This window comes from Brassica napus, chromosome A9, assembly GCF_020379485.1.
Source record: "Brassica napus cultivar Da-Ae chromosome A9, Da-Ae, whole genome shotgun sequence".
Classification (NCBI taxonomy): domain Eukaryota; kingdom Viridiplantae; phylum Streptophyta; class Magnoliopsida; order Brassicales; family Brassicaceae; genus Brassica; species Brassica napus.
Window position 1 is genome coordinate 30,380,138 of NC_063442.1, and position 17,780 is coordinate 30,397,917.

The 17,780-nt window shown below is 33.6% G+C and overlaps 2 protein-coding genes and 1 long non-coding RNA gene across 3 annotated transcripts; all 3 read right to left on the reverse strand.

Moving 5' to 3' along the window:
* Positions 1-23: 23 nt before the first annotated feature.
* On the reverse strand, positions 24-2,155 carry LOC125578166 (dof zinc finger protein DOF1.3-like). The gene is made up of 3 exons (XM_048740501.1): positions 1,988-2,155; positions 320-651; positions 24-285 (listed from the first exon to the last, which is right to left on the reverse strand). Exons 1-3 carry the CDS (start codon positions 2,153-2,155, stop codon positions 39-41), a joined length of 747 nt encoding a protein of 248 aa, XP_048596458.1. The 3' UTR covers positions 24-38.
* A 347-nt stretch (positions 2,156-2,502) lies between these two features.
* On the reverse strand, positions 2,503-7,021 carry LOC125578256. The gene is made up of 6 exons (XR_007316354.1): positions 6,008-7,021; positions 5,847-5,921; positions 5,566-5,759; positions 3,511-3,594; positions 3,043-3,111; positions 2,503-2,943 (listed from the first exon to the last, which is right to left on the reverse strand). It is a non-coding gene; the product is annotated as an uncharacterized LOC125578256 (long non-coding RNA).
* A 2,472-nt stretch (positions 7,022-9,493) lies between these two features.
* LOC111200578 (putative F-box/FBD/LRR-repeat protein At1g22000) lies at positions 9,494-11,169 on the reverse strand. Its single transcript, XM_022691794.2, has 3 exons — positions 10,244-11,169; positions 10,021-10,158; positions 9,494-9,937 (listed from the first exon to the last, which is right to left on the reverse strand). The coding sequence occupies exons 1-3, from the start codon at positions 11,084-11,086 to the stop codon at positions 9,653-9,655; spliced, it is 1,266 nt and encodes a 421-aa protein (XP_022547515.1). The 5' UTR covers positions 11,087-11,169; the 3' UTR covers positions 9,494-9,652.
* Between the last annotated feature and the right edge of the window lie 6,611 nt (positions 11,170-17,780).

Here is a 17,780-nt window from a genome sequence, read left to right on the forward strand (position 1 = left end):
TGCACGAACGATTGTTCTGTATCGATATCTGCTTAACATTACATGCTCTCCCTGAAGTTAATAGATCTTGACATATCTGCAGGGTTTGTTTGAAGGTTTAGATACGTCTTAGGGACAAATCTATTGTTGCAGCTCTTTGTTTCAAACCCATTAGAGGAAAAACTCAATTGATGTGCCTTCTCGCGTTTCATCGGTACCGGATACAACACACGATTATTCGTAGCTACGTCAATACTTCGAGATTGTGAGTCCAATCTTGCTCTTACAAAAGTGTCTTTGTTTTCTCTAACACTTTCATGTGTTTTAGCACAAAAAACACTTATCATGTAAAGCTTCGTCTCTTGTCCTTTTCCCTAGACACGTGGAAGTCTCTAGAGTATACCAAAATGGTACCATGCAGCCCCAGTAGACAAGGATGTGGTAGAATGTAGGGTAAAGAGGACACTGGTGAGGGCCGTGAGGCCATGGAGGCGAAAAAGGGGATGTTACTTGCGAAGGAAGAAATCCTTGGGAGTTGTTGAAATCTTTGAAAACAGAGTCAGAAGTTATCTTCACTTTGCTTGATTGATGTTTACCGTTCTCAGTAACCAAAGAGTCCGATGTAGTACTTGTTGTGATCTCGATGTCTCGGATGTTTCTTTTGACTCCTCGCTGAGATCAGATGATCTCTCAAGACTTGTACCTTGTTCTATGTTGTCAGTACATAGTTTCAAACTGATAAAGACTAGAGAAAAAAAGATTCAGTTTAGTTAATTAGCGAAATGGCAAGATTAAAGAGTATTAAAAACGTATATTCAACTCGGAAACGCACCATGTGTGGTCAAAGTGAGAGAGGAGAAGACGAGGAGAACGTGTACAAAGAAGATGTAACTGTATTGATTCCTTAATTCGAAGATGTGAGACAAGAGTATATAACGAATAAGAAGTCGAGGGTTGGTATGAATTGATCGAACAGAGCCATAGCAGAGAGAGAAAAAGTGGTGAAGATGACACATCAGGACATTCAGGAGAGAATGGAACATGTAGAGATGAGCGAGCCACACACACATGTTGTTTGTAATAAAAGTGAGCTTTTATGATCTTTATTAATCACGGCCCTTTTTGTTTTATTTTTATTTTTATCGGATGTCCCGGACAACTCTTTTATCTCTTTCTTGCCACAAAAAAGAATACTGTATTTCTTTTACTTTATTTGCCACGTCAGATTGTTTTATTATTAAAGTGTGGAAGTTTTTTTGTTTCCCAAGAATATTCATATAGAAACACATACCACTATACAATACAATCACGTGGCATTATGCGAACTTTTCTGTCCGGGTCAGCTGTAATCTGTATGAATTGCGAGGTACGTCTGTCTACTACCAGAATTAGCTTAACACTCAGTGACCATTATAAAAGAATTAGCCTAACACTCTATTTCTGAATGAATCAACAATGTGTACATACAGTGAGAGATTTCTTGCTTTAGAAAATGTGTTTTTTTTCTTTAGGTGCAGAGGAAGTTAGTTAAATAGTTAAATTTTGATTTTGATTTTTTTTTTTTTTGACAACACATTGATTTTGATTCTAACCAAGTAGCTAGTTGGAGAAGGTAAAAGAATTGGTGCAAGAGTGTTGTGCGTACTAAGATATTTACTTTTTTTTTTTTTTTGTGGAGGACTAAGATATTTACTTGTGAGACTAAGTTAAGCGAGTAATAGATTAAGTGCTGTATAGTGGGAGTTGGTATTTCGTAGGTGTTGAGTGGAGTAAGAGCAGCTTATCTCTGTGTTTTAAATCAAGCAAAACAAGAAATGCATGGAAGCCTATAAAATACTTGGTCTATGAATTCTCACAAAAAAAAAACAGAACACAAAGAAACAGAGTATCTCCATTTTGAATCAATATTTAAAAATCTTTATATCCGAGATTTAAACCTACAAACAGGACACAAACAAACGCTAACCATTTCTCAATGAAACCGATGCTTACACGGCATCTCCTTCACCGTATCCTCCGCCTTCCATTCGTCCGAACAGATCACACACCTTCCTTCGCAGCCGGCGAGATCAACGGTCAACACCGCATCAATGGAAGCCTTGGACGCTGAAGGATGACCTTCAAGTAGGACGAGAAACAGAGGGTTCGTTCCGGTCGACTCCTCAAGAATGATCATTCCTTGTGTAAAAAAGGGTTGACCAGAATGATTCTATCACGGGTCATCGTCTCTGTGTGATGATGATTCTAGATCAGAGAAGTCAGAGGAAAGGTAAGAGATGTATTTTTCCAAAGATAAAAAGAAAAAAGGGTAAGAAGATGTATAAATAAATCTATGTTCCTTAGAAATCTTCTTTGGGGATACAGAGGAGAAAGTCTCTCTTCTGATCTCGTGTTTTTTTTTTCTCAAATACTAATCATCAATGGGACAAGTTTATAAGAAAATGATTGACCTTCTCTTCGGATCTCATGTTTTTTTTTCACAAATACTAGTTATGAATGGCACAAGTTTATAAGAAAATGATCGACCTATAAAAGATTCTCTTTCTATCATAGTATATTACTAAACTTAAAAGCCAAGGAAAGACCTTTTTGGTAAAATGTTGACAAGTGCAGACCATTTTATCTAACAAAACATGTCACACTATAGTGGACAACACATGCAAAATACCAATAGCATTTATCTGTGAGAAAGAGTTTCAAACTTCTAGATACCAGATATATGTAGTGGTGACTTAGTCAAACGTCTTCACTTATATTTTTTTGGCTAATGGTCACCTTTATTCAACTGTGTTAAAAGTAACACAGTCAGACTCTAGCATTTTTAATCTTCCGATCAATCCTTTTGATTTCATCCATTTTCTTCTTCCTTATTAGCTGCTCCTTAGTCAGTGGTGGGTCCTTCTTCCTTCCTTTGCCCTTCTTACTTGCCCTTTCACGAGCTAGAGCAATAGCTACGTAGTTCACCTGGAAAAGTAAGACATGTTATATAAGCAAAAGCAGACCAGAGAGATTGTTGTACAAATTCTATAATTATCTTAAGATAAAAGATTGAGACTGTTTCACCTCAGCAAACAGTACTCGCAGGTAAGTCAGTATCTCATCATCGTAATCACCAACAGCTTGGACAGCAACCTGCAATTTCAAAAGTAAAAATAAATTTACAGAACAAATAAAAATCATGAACAGTGAAAAGAACTCTAGAACCGTCAATGTCAGCATCATCTATCAGTCGCGCAGAGTCTAATATAGAGTACCTCGACATACGCAATACTAGATTAGAGTTCAGAGATAATCAAATTCGAAAACAATCTTATACTTACTAATAACCTGGATTCCTCTAACTAAGCTATCACAGAGCTATATTAAGCATCGATAACCGTGCGATGATAAAAATTGATATCAATATTCTCGAAATCCGAAAAGAGAGAACAAAATGGATCTCAATCATCGCAACAGTCATCGAAGATGGTGAATAAAGCAAATTATAAACGTTAAGAATTGAAGAAGATGACAAATTAGGTTTTAAATTACCTTAGGAATGGGATTCGCCATTGGAGTACAGAGAAGAGGAAGAAGGGGCGGTTATTTTTCGAATTTCTCTCCGTGCAAGACAAGCTGTTAGAGATATTAGTATTTAAAATAGGCTTTATTACTAATGGGCCTTTTAAAAGGCCGCTTGTGCAAACAAAATATTCTTTTGTGTCTCAGCAAATAACTCAACTGACAATTCTTTTTTGGTTTTCTTAGGCCCTGTTCGTTTGTACATCTGGAAGATGCATCCAGATGGTCCATCTAGATGTCTTATCCAGATGCTCCATCTGGGTGTTGTTCGTTTTTTCATTTCGTTCATGCATCCAAATGAATCATCTGAATGCAACTATGTTCGTTTGCTTGTCATTTTTTAACTTTCATCTGCATCTAGGTGGACTTGTTAATAAAATGACTAAAATATAATTTTTTACGTTTCGGCAGAAAAATTGCATTTTTACGGTTTTGGCCGAAAATATTTTTGCGGTTTTTGAGGAAATATGTGTTTTTCGCAAAAAAGTGCATTTTTATGGTTTTTGGCGGAAAAATACGTTTTATGGGTTTGGCGGAAAGTACGTTTTTTGCGGTTTGGACGGAAAAAGTGTGTTTTGAAGTTTTGGCGGGAAAAGTGTTTTGCATGAAAAGTTTTTTTCACGATTTTGGCGGGAAAATACATTTTTCCAGTTTTGGCGGGAAAATACATTTTTCCAGTTTTGGCGGGAAAATACATTTTTCCGGTTTTGGCGGGAAATACATTTTTCCGGTTTTGGCGGGAAAATATATTTTTCCGGTTTTGGCGGGAAATGCGCTTTTCCGGTTTTGGCGGGAAAATGCGTTTTTCCGGTTTTGGCGAGAAAAATACGATTTCCGGTTTTGGCGGGAAAATGTGTTTTCCTGTTTTGGCGGGAAATGCGTTTTTCCGGTTTTGGCGGTAAAATTTCATTTTCCGGTTTTGGCGGTAAAATACATTTTTCCAGTTTTGGGGGAAAATGCGTTTTTCCGGTTTTAGCGGGAAAATACATTTTTTCGGTTTTGGCGGGAAAATACATTTTTCTGGTTTTGGCGGGAAAATACGTTTTCTGATTTTAGTGGGAAAATACATTTTTCCGGTTTTGGCGGAAAAATGCATTTTTCCGGTTTCGGTGGGAAAATTATGTTTTCTGGTTTTGTCGGGAAACTTCTGTTTTCCAGTTTTGGCGGGAAAATTGTATTTTTCGGTTTTGGCGAGAAAATGCGTTTTTTTTTGTTTTGGCGAGAAAATGCGTTGTTTCCGGTTTTGGCGGGAAAATGCTTTTTTGCGGTTTTGGCCGGAAAATGCTTTTGGAGTTTTGGCAGGAATATGTGTTTTTTGGGTTTTGGTCGAAAAGTGTGGTTTTACTGGTTTAGCCGAAAAATGTGTTTTAATGAAAATGTGTGTTTTATGTTTTTTTGCGGAAAAATGCATCTTGCGGTTTTGGCGGGAAAGTGTGTTTTTCCGTTTTGCGAGAAAATACATTTTTTGGTTATAGCGGAAAAATGTATATGCAAAAAAAAATAGAATTTACGGTTTGAAAATAATATTTTGATTTTAAAAGGTCATTTTTGTAATTTATTATTTTGGACTGAACTAGATGCATCTGCATCCAGATGCACCATCAAGACTCACCTTCATTTGGGTGAGAATTTGAGATGAGTTTTTAAAAATTCAGCTGGGTGATCCATCTGGATGTAGCATTATAATGCACTAAACGAACATCAATTTGCATCTTCACCCAGATGGATCACCTAGGTGAGCAAACGAACAGAGCCTTAGTTAATTATATGTACACTACTATTCTACTAAGTTACTAACCATAGTTCTTATAAAAAAATATTATTATAAAGATAAAAATTAACATACTAAGCTAGGCATGATTTACATTTTTCACAAGTTCAGTTTATTATCAAAGGTTTATTTCTTATTATACTTTTTTCAAACTGAACAATCTTCAATCTGAATATTCTTTTTTTTTTAAACTATGGTTTTCACAAACATCTCCATGAATGCTTTTCACATAACAACTATAAGAAAAAACTTACTAGGAATGTTGACCATGCGTCCATTGTGGGCAGTAACTAATGTATCATTTGCCATCAGGGTATCGAGTCGGAATTGTTCAGTTCATATAATAACCGGCGAGTGTTGTTGATCACTGAGAAAAGAAGGTAGTACTTCATCAACACGGTTACACTGAACAAAGGCATCATCCTCCGTTTTCATGATAAACTTGGTTCTGTTCAAGAAATGTCATTGGTGAGGCAAAATGGTAAAATACTACTCATTTGTGTATTGGAAGAGACATGAAAAAGAAAACTCTTACCCCCAAAGATGCATATATCAACGAAGGGCATTAACACCGTAAGATCGTTCCAGGTTTAGCAGTATGACTTTTGAGCTGCATTATATCATCCATAGAATAATCATTAAGAAATAAGAACCCCAATATAAACAGGATGACTTCAAAGAGGGAAGAAAGCTTACAAAGCCAACAAAAAAAAGCATACATACTGGCAGTTCTTCCAGAACGTACATCATCAGACTGCATCCATGGTTCTTGACACAGCCATCCTCTTTTAAAAGTTGTTTTCTGTGGAGAAAACGCTTATAACAAGATCTAGTGGAGGTGACTACTTCAGTGCCTCTATATCAACAACATGTTCTGATGTGGGCAAACCACTGGAAAGTGGAAAGAACGGATATTAACTTCAAATCACCCGCACCTCACTCGCAAGCCATGTCTGAACCAACGATGAAGAACTCACATAATAATCTAAACGTACAAAGTTCCTTTTTTCCTTTGCATCAGCTAGTTTCTTTATTGGCTTCAACAGCTAACACAACCAAAAACAATGTCAGCTTCCTCACTCAATTTGCAAGCTCCGTCCATTATCAACCACGCTTACTAGACGGTTCCAGCAAGACCCGAGACAACAATAATATCATCCCTGCTTGCGTGTGTTCCTCGCAGCGTTCATTCCCTGAGTTAGACGGTGAGGGAGGAACTCTGATGTTTTCCCTTGTGCTTACCAATGGCGTCAAACACAACATCAAACGAAACTAATAGCAGGCAGGTCTTCTATGTTCTCCTCTGTGTAATCAAAGCTTCTCACAAGCTCTAGCCTCCCTGTGGTGCGCGCTGTTGTAGCAACCATAGAAGCTCCATAGACCAAGCTCCACAGTATAACTTACAATCAACCAAGGAATACAATTTCACAGGACCAACCAATGAATCAACATCAAAACCATTCTTTTCCAAAAAGCATTCTATATAATCAGCAGATCCAGACTCAAAGTTGCTAGCTTCACATAAGAATTGCTACTGTCAACTACCAAAAAAAAAACAGATCAATTGCTCCAACGATCTCGAAATCAACTCCGACCCATAACGAAGTCTGCTTACAGCTCCATAATCCGATGCGCTGACTGACAAAGTTCCCGAGTAAAATCGGGCTCAGATCTTATCTCTCTTTGATATTCTTGGTTTCTCCGGAAAAAGCTCTCATCTTTCGGTTTCCTTGAATCGATTATCAAAGAGAACAAATATTACGGTTCGATCCGGTTTGTCTCGGTTCCAATTACCAAGGATTCGAATTGCGCCACCATCAAGATTCAAGAACCCACACACCCTTCCTGGGCTGGGCTTAGATAATTACTATTTGCCTCATTTATTTTAATTAATCATGGACCAAAAAAAACAAATGATAGTGATATTCTGTGCGTAAATATATAAGTAAATCATAATTAGATTTGAATATACATTTTTATTCTATTATATAGCTTAAGTTGTGTTATTTCTTGAACAAAAACATGATAACTTGTATTTTGTAATATATTCTAGTTTGTCTATTTTAATCATATCTTTTTTTTTTTGAATGAGAAATTTTTTTTTTTAATCATATCTTCAACAATTATTGGTTTTATGTTTAAGTTTTTCTATACCTTTGATAATAAGACTAAAAGTATACATATTTTGAAACGTTTTAAGTGTGGTCTTTAATTATAAGATATATTTTAAGGTTTTATTTTATGATGTGCCTTCAGAACAATTATATTTATGTTGTGCATTGTATGAACAAATGGAAGGACTTAGGGTAAGATCAATCCAACCTGAAGCTAACTTCGATTTGGGCTTTCGTGTCAATCTCCCTAGAACAACCACGTATATACATTTGCAGTTTGCATGGCAAGACATACCGCTGCGAAGTTTAACTTTTTACTCTTTTTTTTCAGGATTGCAAGAAACGAAAATACAAAGAGTATAAATGTGGAATATGCAGACAGTATTTGGTAGACTTTTGAGGGTGCATTTTGATTCATGACAAGTCAAAATGCCCATATAACTAGGATTCATCATATATATAAAACATATACAGTTCATCATATATATATATATATATATATATATATATATATATAATATATATATATATATATTTAATATATATAATGCGATTAGGGTGATAATTCTTTTAATGGTTTTTGGATTTTAATTTTTAGTATTTAGATACTAGATTTTGGTTTTTAGTTTTTTATTTTTTTTTATTTTGCAGTAGTTTCTAGTTTTTTTTTGTTTTTTTTTTGAAAATCATAAATGGCTGATTTAAATTTTAGTTTTAGTTTTTTTTTTAAATGAAAAAATAAAAAATATTATTAGCACCTCTAAGATAATATAATATAAAATATTGGCATCAAAATAGAAAAAAAGACTAGGATAGCACCAAACCAAGTTTTTGTTCCCAAAGTAGCACTCAAGGCTCAAAGTAACAAAAATAGGTTTCATTAAAGAGGTAAATATACACTTATACCCCTTGGGTTAATTAATCCAAACCTTAGGGTTTAGAGTCAATGGGTGGGGTTTTGGAATTAGGATTTAAAATTTTATAAAAAATAAAAATTTTAAAAACAGTTTCAAAAATTAGTTTTAAATTATAAAAATAAAATTTGAAAAAAAAATAAAAAAAAATTTCAAAAAATGTTTTTCAAAAAAAAAAGTTATAAAAATTTCGAATTTTTTCATTTTTTTTTATTTTTATTTTATTTATTTTTATTTATTTTTGTTTGTTTATTTAATTTTAAACCAAAGGTATTAGAGATATTTTACCCTTTAATGAATGTCATTTTTGTGACTTTCTCCTTCTAGTGCTATTTTTGAGACATAAACTTCAAAAGGTGCTATTATTAACAATTGCCCATCAAAATACACATAAACATATTTAATAAAATTATCTTAAATCTTTTATAGATGCAGGAATCTGATCACAAACAAAAATGTAAAATGCTTTTTAAATACTTTTAAATTTTGAGTTCTAAATACTTTTTAAATTTATTTACATTTTTAATATAATTTTAATACATTTCATTTAATTTATAGGGATAATTAAGAAAATGTTATATTGATAATTTTATGCAATTAAAATATTACAAAATAATATTAAATTACTGGATTTTAAAGTACATTTAATTTTAGGTAATTAATTATTATATTTTATAAGGAAAAAATATATATCATTTAATTAATATAATAGTCTTAGTACAATAAAGATTTTTTATGGTTAGCATAGCTAGATGTACTATAAATTTTAAACAAATTATACCTATAGGTTTTAAAAAAAACATGTAAAAGATACATAGAGTAAATTTAAATAATTAATTTATTTTACTGAAAAGTATAAAAATGTTATTAATATGTATATTATATATGTTAAACAAATGCTTTTTACTTAACTATATTTTTTACGGTAATTTTTTCTGTATTTATTTATGCATAATAGCAAAAGAAATAATTTAGGAAAGGAATAAAAACCCATCGCCAAGTTTTGACAAAAACCATGAAAACTTTGATTTTGGTTTTTCTATAGGAAAAAACAGTTATCTGAAAAAACAGTTTGTAGGGGGATCTATTTCTTTATAAACTTGATTGTCTAAAAAATTGGTTTTACAAAAACAAAAGCCAAAACTACTTCAAAATCTGTAATCAACCTCTAGGATTCATCATATATATAACATTGTGTGTTATGAGTAATGAAGTTCCAAAAGCAGTTTTGGAATTGCCATATTCTAAAGCCTTTGGATACTTTTTTCCTCGACAACCCTTACCCAATTTGCATTATAGAAAAACAAATTCAGTTAAGAAAAATCCCATTCCACTTGAGTGGGGAATAGAAGCTGACATGATGATGAAATTCTAGGCGAAGATTGTAACTCCTTTTGTTTCTCTTCAAGATTAGAGGTATCTAAGAAGGATATCTCCACTTTCTTTAAACACTCTGCGTTAGCTAGAATGTATGTGACTAGTTGTTTCTCGTCTTCTCTTCCTCCATAGTCTACCCACCCAAAGATCTCTAGATTAGACGACAAGCATCCGGGAATAGAATTCGGTTGGTTCCAGGATGGTGCGATACTCTGGGGTTCCTGGATCAAAACGTTCACTTAAATTTATTAAGTTGGTCAAAAGTACATGCGCACGGTATTATGGGAGGAGGGTCCTAAATTACCGTTTTGATCATAAGAGTTTTTAGTTTAGGACTATTCTGAAGCAAAAACATAAGAGAATCCAACCAATCAACTGATTCTTCTGGACGAAAATAAAACTCTATGAGCCAAGAGAACTTAGTGGCGGTACAACACTCAACCTGTGATTAAAACAACAACCACATTAGTTGACAAAGAAACAAGGAAAAAAAGGGGGGAGAGTTAAGACAGATATGAAATCGCTACCATTGGTTCGGTCAAACACAATAGAAGATGTCTGACAGATACAAGATTTCTTAAAAACTTATCATTGGGATTAGGAACAAAGCCTATGTATGCCTCAACAAGGCAAGGCATATTCTCTATCAAACAATAGTAATCCCAGACGTCAATTATGTCAAATTTTGTTAATGCAGGGGCATCTATTACCAACGACCCAGTGAGTCGATCATCATCACCATCCTTGTTGCGCCAAGTAGTCACATAATACAATATTTGTAGGGAAGGCACTTTCACGGTAAAGTTTGTCAAGTTGTCCTCCTCATGTCGTTCAACCGTTAGGTTATTGAGAATAGGGGAGCTTGATAAAAGCCTAACAAGAGAGTCTTCGTCTTTGTACACTACATGTAGAAGACTCAGACGTAAGAGAGATGGTAGGCGAGCCTGGGAGGAAACATCAACAAAAATCTCATTGGAAAGAGATAAATCAACGATTGTGTCGCATGTGTAAAGACTCTTAGGAAAACTTGTGGGTTTTGCGGTCCAGAGGAGCTTGAAATCTAACACGTACACACCACGATTAACTGCGTACTCAATCCACTTTCCGACATCAACGTCAACAGTACAACTTGGACCCAGTTCAACAATCAAACTCCTCAACTTCGGTGCCTTATGGAGTTGCAATGACTGGTCAATGAACCACCCCAGCTTCTCGTTGCCATCGTCATTGAACTCGAGTAGACGCAGCATCTTCGAGACAAAACGCCATCGTTTAGACAAGATTGTAGTGGTGACTGCGACTTTTGTTGGGACGAGGATCAAGATCAGCAAGAGCAAATCATCGGGCAAATCACAGATCCTGTTTTCCATTCCGTCTTTACTTCTTTCTCGTCGTCGCTGGGTGTGACACCGTGAAAACCCTAATTTATTTCATATAGAAGTCTATGCGACTTGACTAAATAGTAAATACTAAATCCCTTATATATTAATTGAGAAACATTTGAAAAGATGTAACCTCAATTTTGTATTAATTAAAAGATGCCCCAATGCATAGGTGGCACTCAATTAGGTAGTCAATTACATTCAATTGAAAAATAAGTAGGTCCACATTCGATTTTTATATGTTGTTAGATACATAAGTTGGTCAAACTATATGATATAATGATATGATATGATATTTTCTTTCCTTAAATAAAACCTACGGAATTACCATAAATGACTAATATATATATGACAATTAATGAGTTTAATAATAAAGATTTGATAACAATGTATATCTCCTCCATCATTTTTTGTTTAATTTTATATTATTAAAATAAATTAAACAATCAAATTAGCTATAAAAATAAAATTTAGATTTTTTCGTATATGTCATATTTTGAATTTTTAAAAACGATAATAAATGACTAAAACTATTAAAATTATTATGTTAAAAATTAATGATCAATGGTTTAACATTTTTATTATAAGAAGATACACATGATTTTAAAACCATATGAGTAAAAAATATCATTAATAATAAAATAAATATATATATATATATATATATATATATATATATATATATATATATATATATATATATATATATATATTAAACACTATATACCATAAGATTACATAAATATTTTAATATTAAAACTTTCAATGAATTTTCAAGAACATTTATAAATTATAAACTTATTAAAGATTTCAGATTGAAAATTTTGTTATCGATGATTTAAATATTTTGTTATAAAACGATATGAACGATCATAGAACCGTATGATTATAAATTCTTATTTAATAAATAACTATACAAAATATACTATTCCTAGAAAAATAGGTTGGTCCATCTTAACTTATATTACACTTTTTATTAAACTAACTATCGAATTGATAAATAACGTACCAAAAATTGTTTTGCACTTTCCTTAAATAAAAGCTACGATACCTAATATGATTAACGTATATGTGAAAATTAATTATAATGAATAATAAATATTTGATAACAATTTTTGTATCATAGTTCTTTTTTAATTTTATATTATTAAAATATATTTAAAAATCACATTAAATATATAATAAAAAAATTTATAATTTTTCTTATATGTTATATTTTGAATTTTTCAAAACGTCTATAAATTATTAGAAATTTGAAGATCCCCACTCAAAAAATTTGTGATCAATAGATTATTTTTTTTGTCATAATAAGTTACAAATGATCATAAAATTGTATTAATATGAACTTTTATTTAATATTATAAGAAGATACACATTATTTTAAAACCATATGAGTAAAAAATATCATTTAATAATAAAACATATATATTTATATATATATATAGATTATACTATATACCATAAGATTACATAAATATTTTAATATTAAAACTTTCAATGAATTTTCAAAAACATTTATAAATTATAAACTTATTAAAGATTTCACATTGAAAATTTTGTTATCGATGATTTAAATATTCAGTTATAAAATGATATGAATGATCATAGAACTGTATGATTATAAATTCTCATTTAATAAATGACTATATAAAATATACTATTCTTAGAAAAATAGGTTGGTCCATCTTGACTTACATTATATTTTTTATTAAACTAACTATCGAATTGATAAATAATCTACCAAAATGTTTTTTGCACTTTCCTTAATTAGAAGCTACGAAATTACCTAATATGATTAACGTATATATGAAAATTAATTATTATGAATAATAAATATTTGATAACAATTTTGGTATCTTAGTTCTTTTTTTAATTTTATATTATTGAAAGATATTAAAAAATCACATTAAATATATAATAAAAACATTTATATTTTTTCTTATATGTTATATTTGAATTTTTCAAAACGTCTATATATTATTAGAAATTTGAATATTCTCACTCTGAAAATTTTGTGATCAATAGATTATTTTTTTGTTATAATAAGTTAAAAATGATCATAAAATATAACGCATATGAATTTTTATTTAATAAATATTCAAACTAAATAATATATATATATATATATATATATATATATATATATATATATATATATATATATATATATATATATATATATATATATATATATATATATATATATATATATATATATATAAACACTAATGATTTAAAGCAACAAGATTGACTGATCAATTTAGTCGTCCAGTTGAAATCTTTCAAAAGTATGTGAAAGACTAAAGTCAAAGTAAATATGGATTTAGAATAGTGGTTATATTTTACTAACCAAATACAAAAAAAAACCGAACCGAACCGAAACCAACCCGATATCCGGATTGAACACCCGTAATCCAAATGAAGCCAAACTATTGTTTCATTCTCCAAAATATAACAAAAATAATAACTTAATCCCGCGCAAGGCGCGGGTCTTATCCTAGTACACAAGTATATCTAAATATTTACATAAACTATATACTATAAATATCTATTAAATTAGTGCATATACAATAAAGGAAAAAAATATTTCTTTTTTTAAAGAAGAAATTTCCCATTTTTTAAATAAGCCTGCACTAAAATAGCTGCAAAGAAACACAAATAAAAATCAAATAAGTGCAATATTTTTTAGTAAAATAAAATAAAATATAGTTTTTTTTTTGGTAAAAAAAAAATATATATATATATATATAGTTTCCGCCTCTCCCTTGTTCACTTTTCTACAAAGGTGCGTATTCACGTAGCATGATCGACGCCTTCCATTCACAATCTCTCGGTGAAGTTTATCGTTGCCACAACCCACAAGCGTCTCTTGGAAGATGGCAACTCCCAAGTCCCAAACTATATTCTCTTCTTCGACGTCTTGTAAACCATAAAGAAACCCTATTATATGTCAAAATACATTATTTATGTTGAGCATTGTCCTAGATGTAAAATGGGTTATAGAACATCAATAGCCTGCTCTATCATCACTAAACTTGTAACGACCCGGTTTTTCTCTAAACCGGTATTGGGATTGGGTTGATTATTTAATTAGACTAAACCAAAATAATTACAAAACCAAAGCAATATATATACTTGTATGCATCTCCTTCTTCATGTTAACCTAGCCGTCATCTTTACAAATGAGAGACCACCATCGTTGTACCATCTCTCCCCATCTCCCCTTTTATTCTTGTGGTTTCGTACGTTTGATGCCGGAGAAGAAGTAACGCATCCACAATCGTGAGCCATCTCACTTCATTTCACCGGAGCCATGGTTCATCACCTGAAGGGTAGCTACTGTCATGGAGCATCCTCTTGTTGGCGTTGTGTAGTGGAGCCAAGAGGAGGAGGAGATGACGTTCGGAGTTGTCGCGTCTCATCACCATCGATCGTTGATCTCCACCGCCATCAGCCGTTAGTGGTGGAGTAGGCCATGTCACCGGAGAGCTGCGGCGTGTCACCGGAGATATAGTTTACACCGTCGGAGTCCGAGACCCATTACCGTGATCCAAGCCGTGCCGTGGTTACCATGATCTCATGATCCAAGCACGTGTTAGTTAAGTTTCTCAACCGTAGCATCACGTGTTTGGTAATTAAGTGCTATCACATTTATTACTTGTGGTGCAATTAACCTAAGTATTATAATTCCTAATTGGCTATGCGTAGGAATCAACCATGGATTGTAGGTGTGACTTGTAAGACAAGTAATCCCATTTAAAGCCTAGAGTTCCCGAGCATTTACCGAACCATTTCTGATCTTGGCTAAGGTGAGGGTCTTTTCCCGAACTTCTCTTACACGGTTTAGGACCTCGAATAAGTATAATTTATTTCTAATGTGTTCCGTCTGTGTGAAATCGAGTCTGTCATTGCTTGTTTAGTTTTTAGGTTCTTTGCTTAAACCGAAACTAGGGTTGTTAGATGGTTCAACAGTGCTTGTTCATTTATAATTGATAATATATATGTATATAGTATATTGAGGTGATTTGGATGTTAGCCGACCATGGAGACGTAATTCTGTGTGTCGGCTGGAGACCAGTACATTGGGTGTGGTGTATGCTGCGGCACAGCTTAGTCGACCTGTTGTGCCAAGGCTTCAGAGGTCGATAAATCGTCTACGGGCGTGTGTTACCGAGCACATATTCGGTGGTGTTTTTGGCCTGTTAGTGGGCAGCGAGTGTGCACCTCGCTAGGACCATTGTTTGATCTCTGGGTACTTTAGGTACCGTGTTTGCAACGTGTTAGGATTAAATTATATTTATTCGGAGTGCTCTGTCCGGGTCCATGGACTTCGGGTTTAGTATCCCCATACCTCACTGGGTAACTCACCTGTTACTCACCCCTCTCTCTTCCCCATTTCAGGTGAGACTGACGAGTATATGATATTTGGATGGATTGGTGCTACTGGACTTTTTATTTGGATTTTTATTTGGGCTTAGGGTGAGTGGAGTCGTGTATATGGGCTATTGTGTTATGAGATATTGTTGGTGGCACGCTGTTCTCCAGATAGGAGGTAACGGGTGTCACAATTTGGTATCAGAGCAGGGTTCCATCCCGGCCTCGACCCGGGATGGCGATTAGGGGATTCGGCTTTCTACGTTTTCTTTTTAAAGTATAAAATACTTTTTATAATATATATATAATAAAAAAATGTTTGCGAAGTTCTTTTAGCACCATTCGGTCCAGTAATTAATAACTCAATTGTCTCTTTCTATGACGATGAGTAAAATCATCGTCATTCATCCTTCGACTAACAGGGTTCTACACAGATGTTCAGCAGCAGGTGTGTGATGTCTCAGTTCATCAGTTGTCTCAAGAGTGTTATCAGTTCCTTCGGTCATGTTTATGAGATTATCCAGGAGTGGATATGTGACGTTTCTGCTTCTACCCTACTTCAAGCAATTGTTCCACGAGTTTTGTCACGGGAGATTACGTGGTATGAGGTGTGAGCCATTAGTTGGCATGTATTGTTTTTGTGTACGAGTATGTTGACTATTTTGGAGGTATGTTTGGTTTGTAAACTCGTGGGAATCGCTTTTGGATTGGGAGTGCGGCAGCTTGCGTTGTATGGATATTAGAGTTATGCTTGACTTTGTTTCCCAGTTTTTGGCAATGTTGTTCGTTTCAGAGATGTGTTAGTTCAAACAGCTGACATGGAATGTGGGAGCTATTTATATTCATCGCAATGTACCCGTTATGCTTGGAGGACTGATTTGTTCGGAGACTATTCAGTGATGGAGCTACGTTTTTACGATGTCATCCATGGGATGGATTGGCTACCACGACATCGAGTAAAGTTGGATTGCCTGAGGACAAGAGTTGATATTGCTGGAGCAGATTAGAATTTTTATTGCATATATGCTGCATGCTGAGTAGTTATTGGATATAAGAGCATATGGATTTTCATCGAACATTTTGATAGTTAAAATGATGAACAACATGAGTTGCAGGATCTTCCAGTCATTGCAGATTATGAGGATGTAATTGTGGTCTTTGGAATGACCACCACCAGACACATGAGACGTTCTTACGATTGAGTTAGAACCAAGGACATCATTGGTTTCACGAGTTCTATACTAATTAGCGGCAGTGGAGATGACCGAGCTAATAGAGCATATGAAAGATTCATCAGACATGGATTTTATCAGACCAAGTACTTCACCGTGGGAAGCATCATTATTTTTGTAAAGAAGAAAGTTGGAAGTTTCAGTCTTCGTATCGACTACATAGACTTGAACATGGTATTTGCGTATTGATGAGTTGTTGGTTGGATTACCTACATTAGGTTCATGGTTCTTGAAGATCGACTTGGCATCACAACACCACCAGATTGCGATAGATGACGAGGATGTGCGGAAGACAGCCTTCCGTATTATGGACATTATGAGTTTATGATGATGTCATTTGGGTCGACGAACACACCCATAACATTTAGGAAACCTATCAATGACGTTTTTGTGAACACTTGGATAACTGCGTGATTGTATTCATCGATGACACCTTGATTTATTCTCGGAGTAGAGAGGAGCATGCTGAGCATTTATGGATTGGGTTAGGTAAGCTTGGAGAGAAGAAACTGTTTGCTAAGCTGAGTGAGTTTAGTTTCTAGCAAAGAAAAAAATAATGGATTTATGGGTCATGTGGTTTCAGAAGCAGGAGTTGCTGTCGATTAAAAAATAAAATAAAGAATACTACAATTCCAGAGTGGCTGACACTTAAAAAGTACAAAGATATGAAATTTTTCTATTATTGGCTCACTATGAAAAAGATTGTAGCTACATTGCGTTGTGTTATCAGACATGTCAGATGGCTATGTCGGAGGATCAGGTACCTTTCAGGTTATTGCTGAGCTTGCTTTTTTCGGCCTGGTGATTATGGATGTTGTTACTGGATTGTCGATCACCACATGTGGAAAATATGCCACACGGATAGCCATGGATATATTTACCAAGTCAGTCAATTTTCTAGTAATTAAGAAGACGTATAGAGTTGATCAGTTGGTCCAGATTTATATCAGCGTGATTGTGAGGTTGCTTGGAGTTTATGTCATCATGGTATTGGATCGCGATTAGAAGTGTACGTCTGCATTTTAGAGAGCCTTTCAGAAGGACAAAGGTCCATAAGAGTATGATTTATCAACCGC

Bases quoted from the DNA above. Each gene is read 5' to 3' on its own strand.
- LOC111200578 (XM_022691794.2), bottom strand. From the start codon at position 11,086: ATGGAAAACAGGATCTGTGATTTGCCCGATGATTTGCTCTTGCTGATC. The intron at 10,159-10,243 runs GTAGCGATTTCA...TTTTAATCACAG, and splicing joins TGTGTTTGACCGAACCAATG to GTTGAGTGTTGTACCGCCAC. The intron at 9,938-10,020 runs GTAATTTAGGAC...GTTTTGATCCAG, and splicing joins AAACTCTTATGATCAAAACG to GAACCCCAGAGTATCGCACC.
- LOC125578166 (XM_048740501.1), bottom strand. From the start codon at position 2,155: ATGATCATTCTTGAGGAGTCGACCGGAACGAACCCTCTGTTTCTCGTC. The intron at 652-1,987 runs GTGAAGGAGATG...ATCTGATCTCAG, and splicing joins AATGGAAGGCGGAGGATACG to CGAGGAGTCAAAAGAAACAT. The intron at 286-319 runs GTGTTTTTTGTG...TGAAAGTGTTAG, and splicing joins GACGAAGCTTTACATGATAA to AGAAAACAAAGACACTTTTG.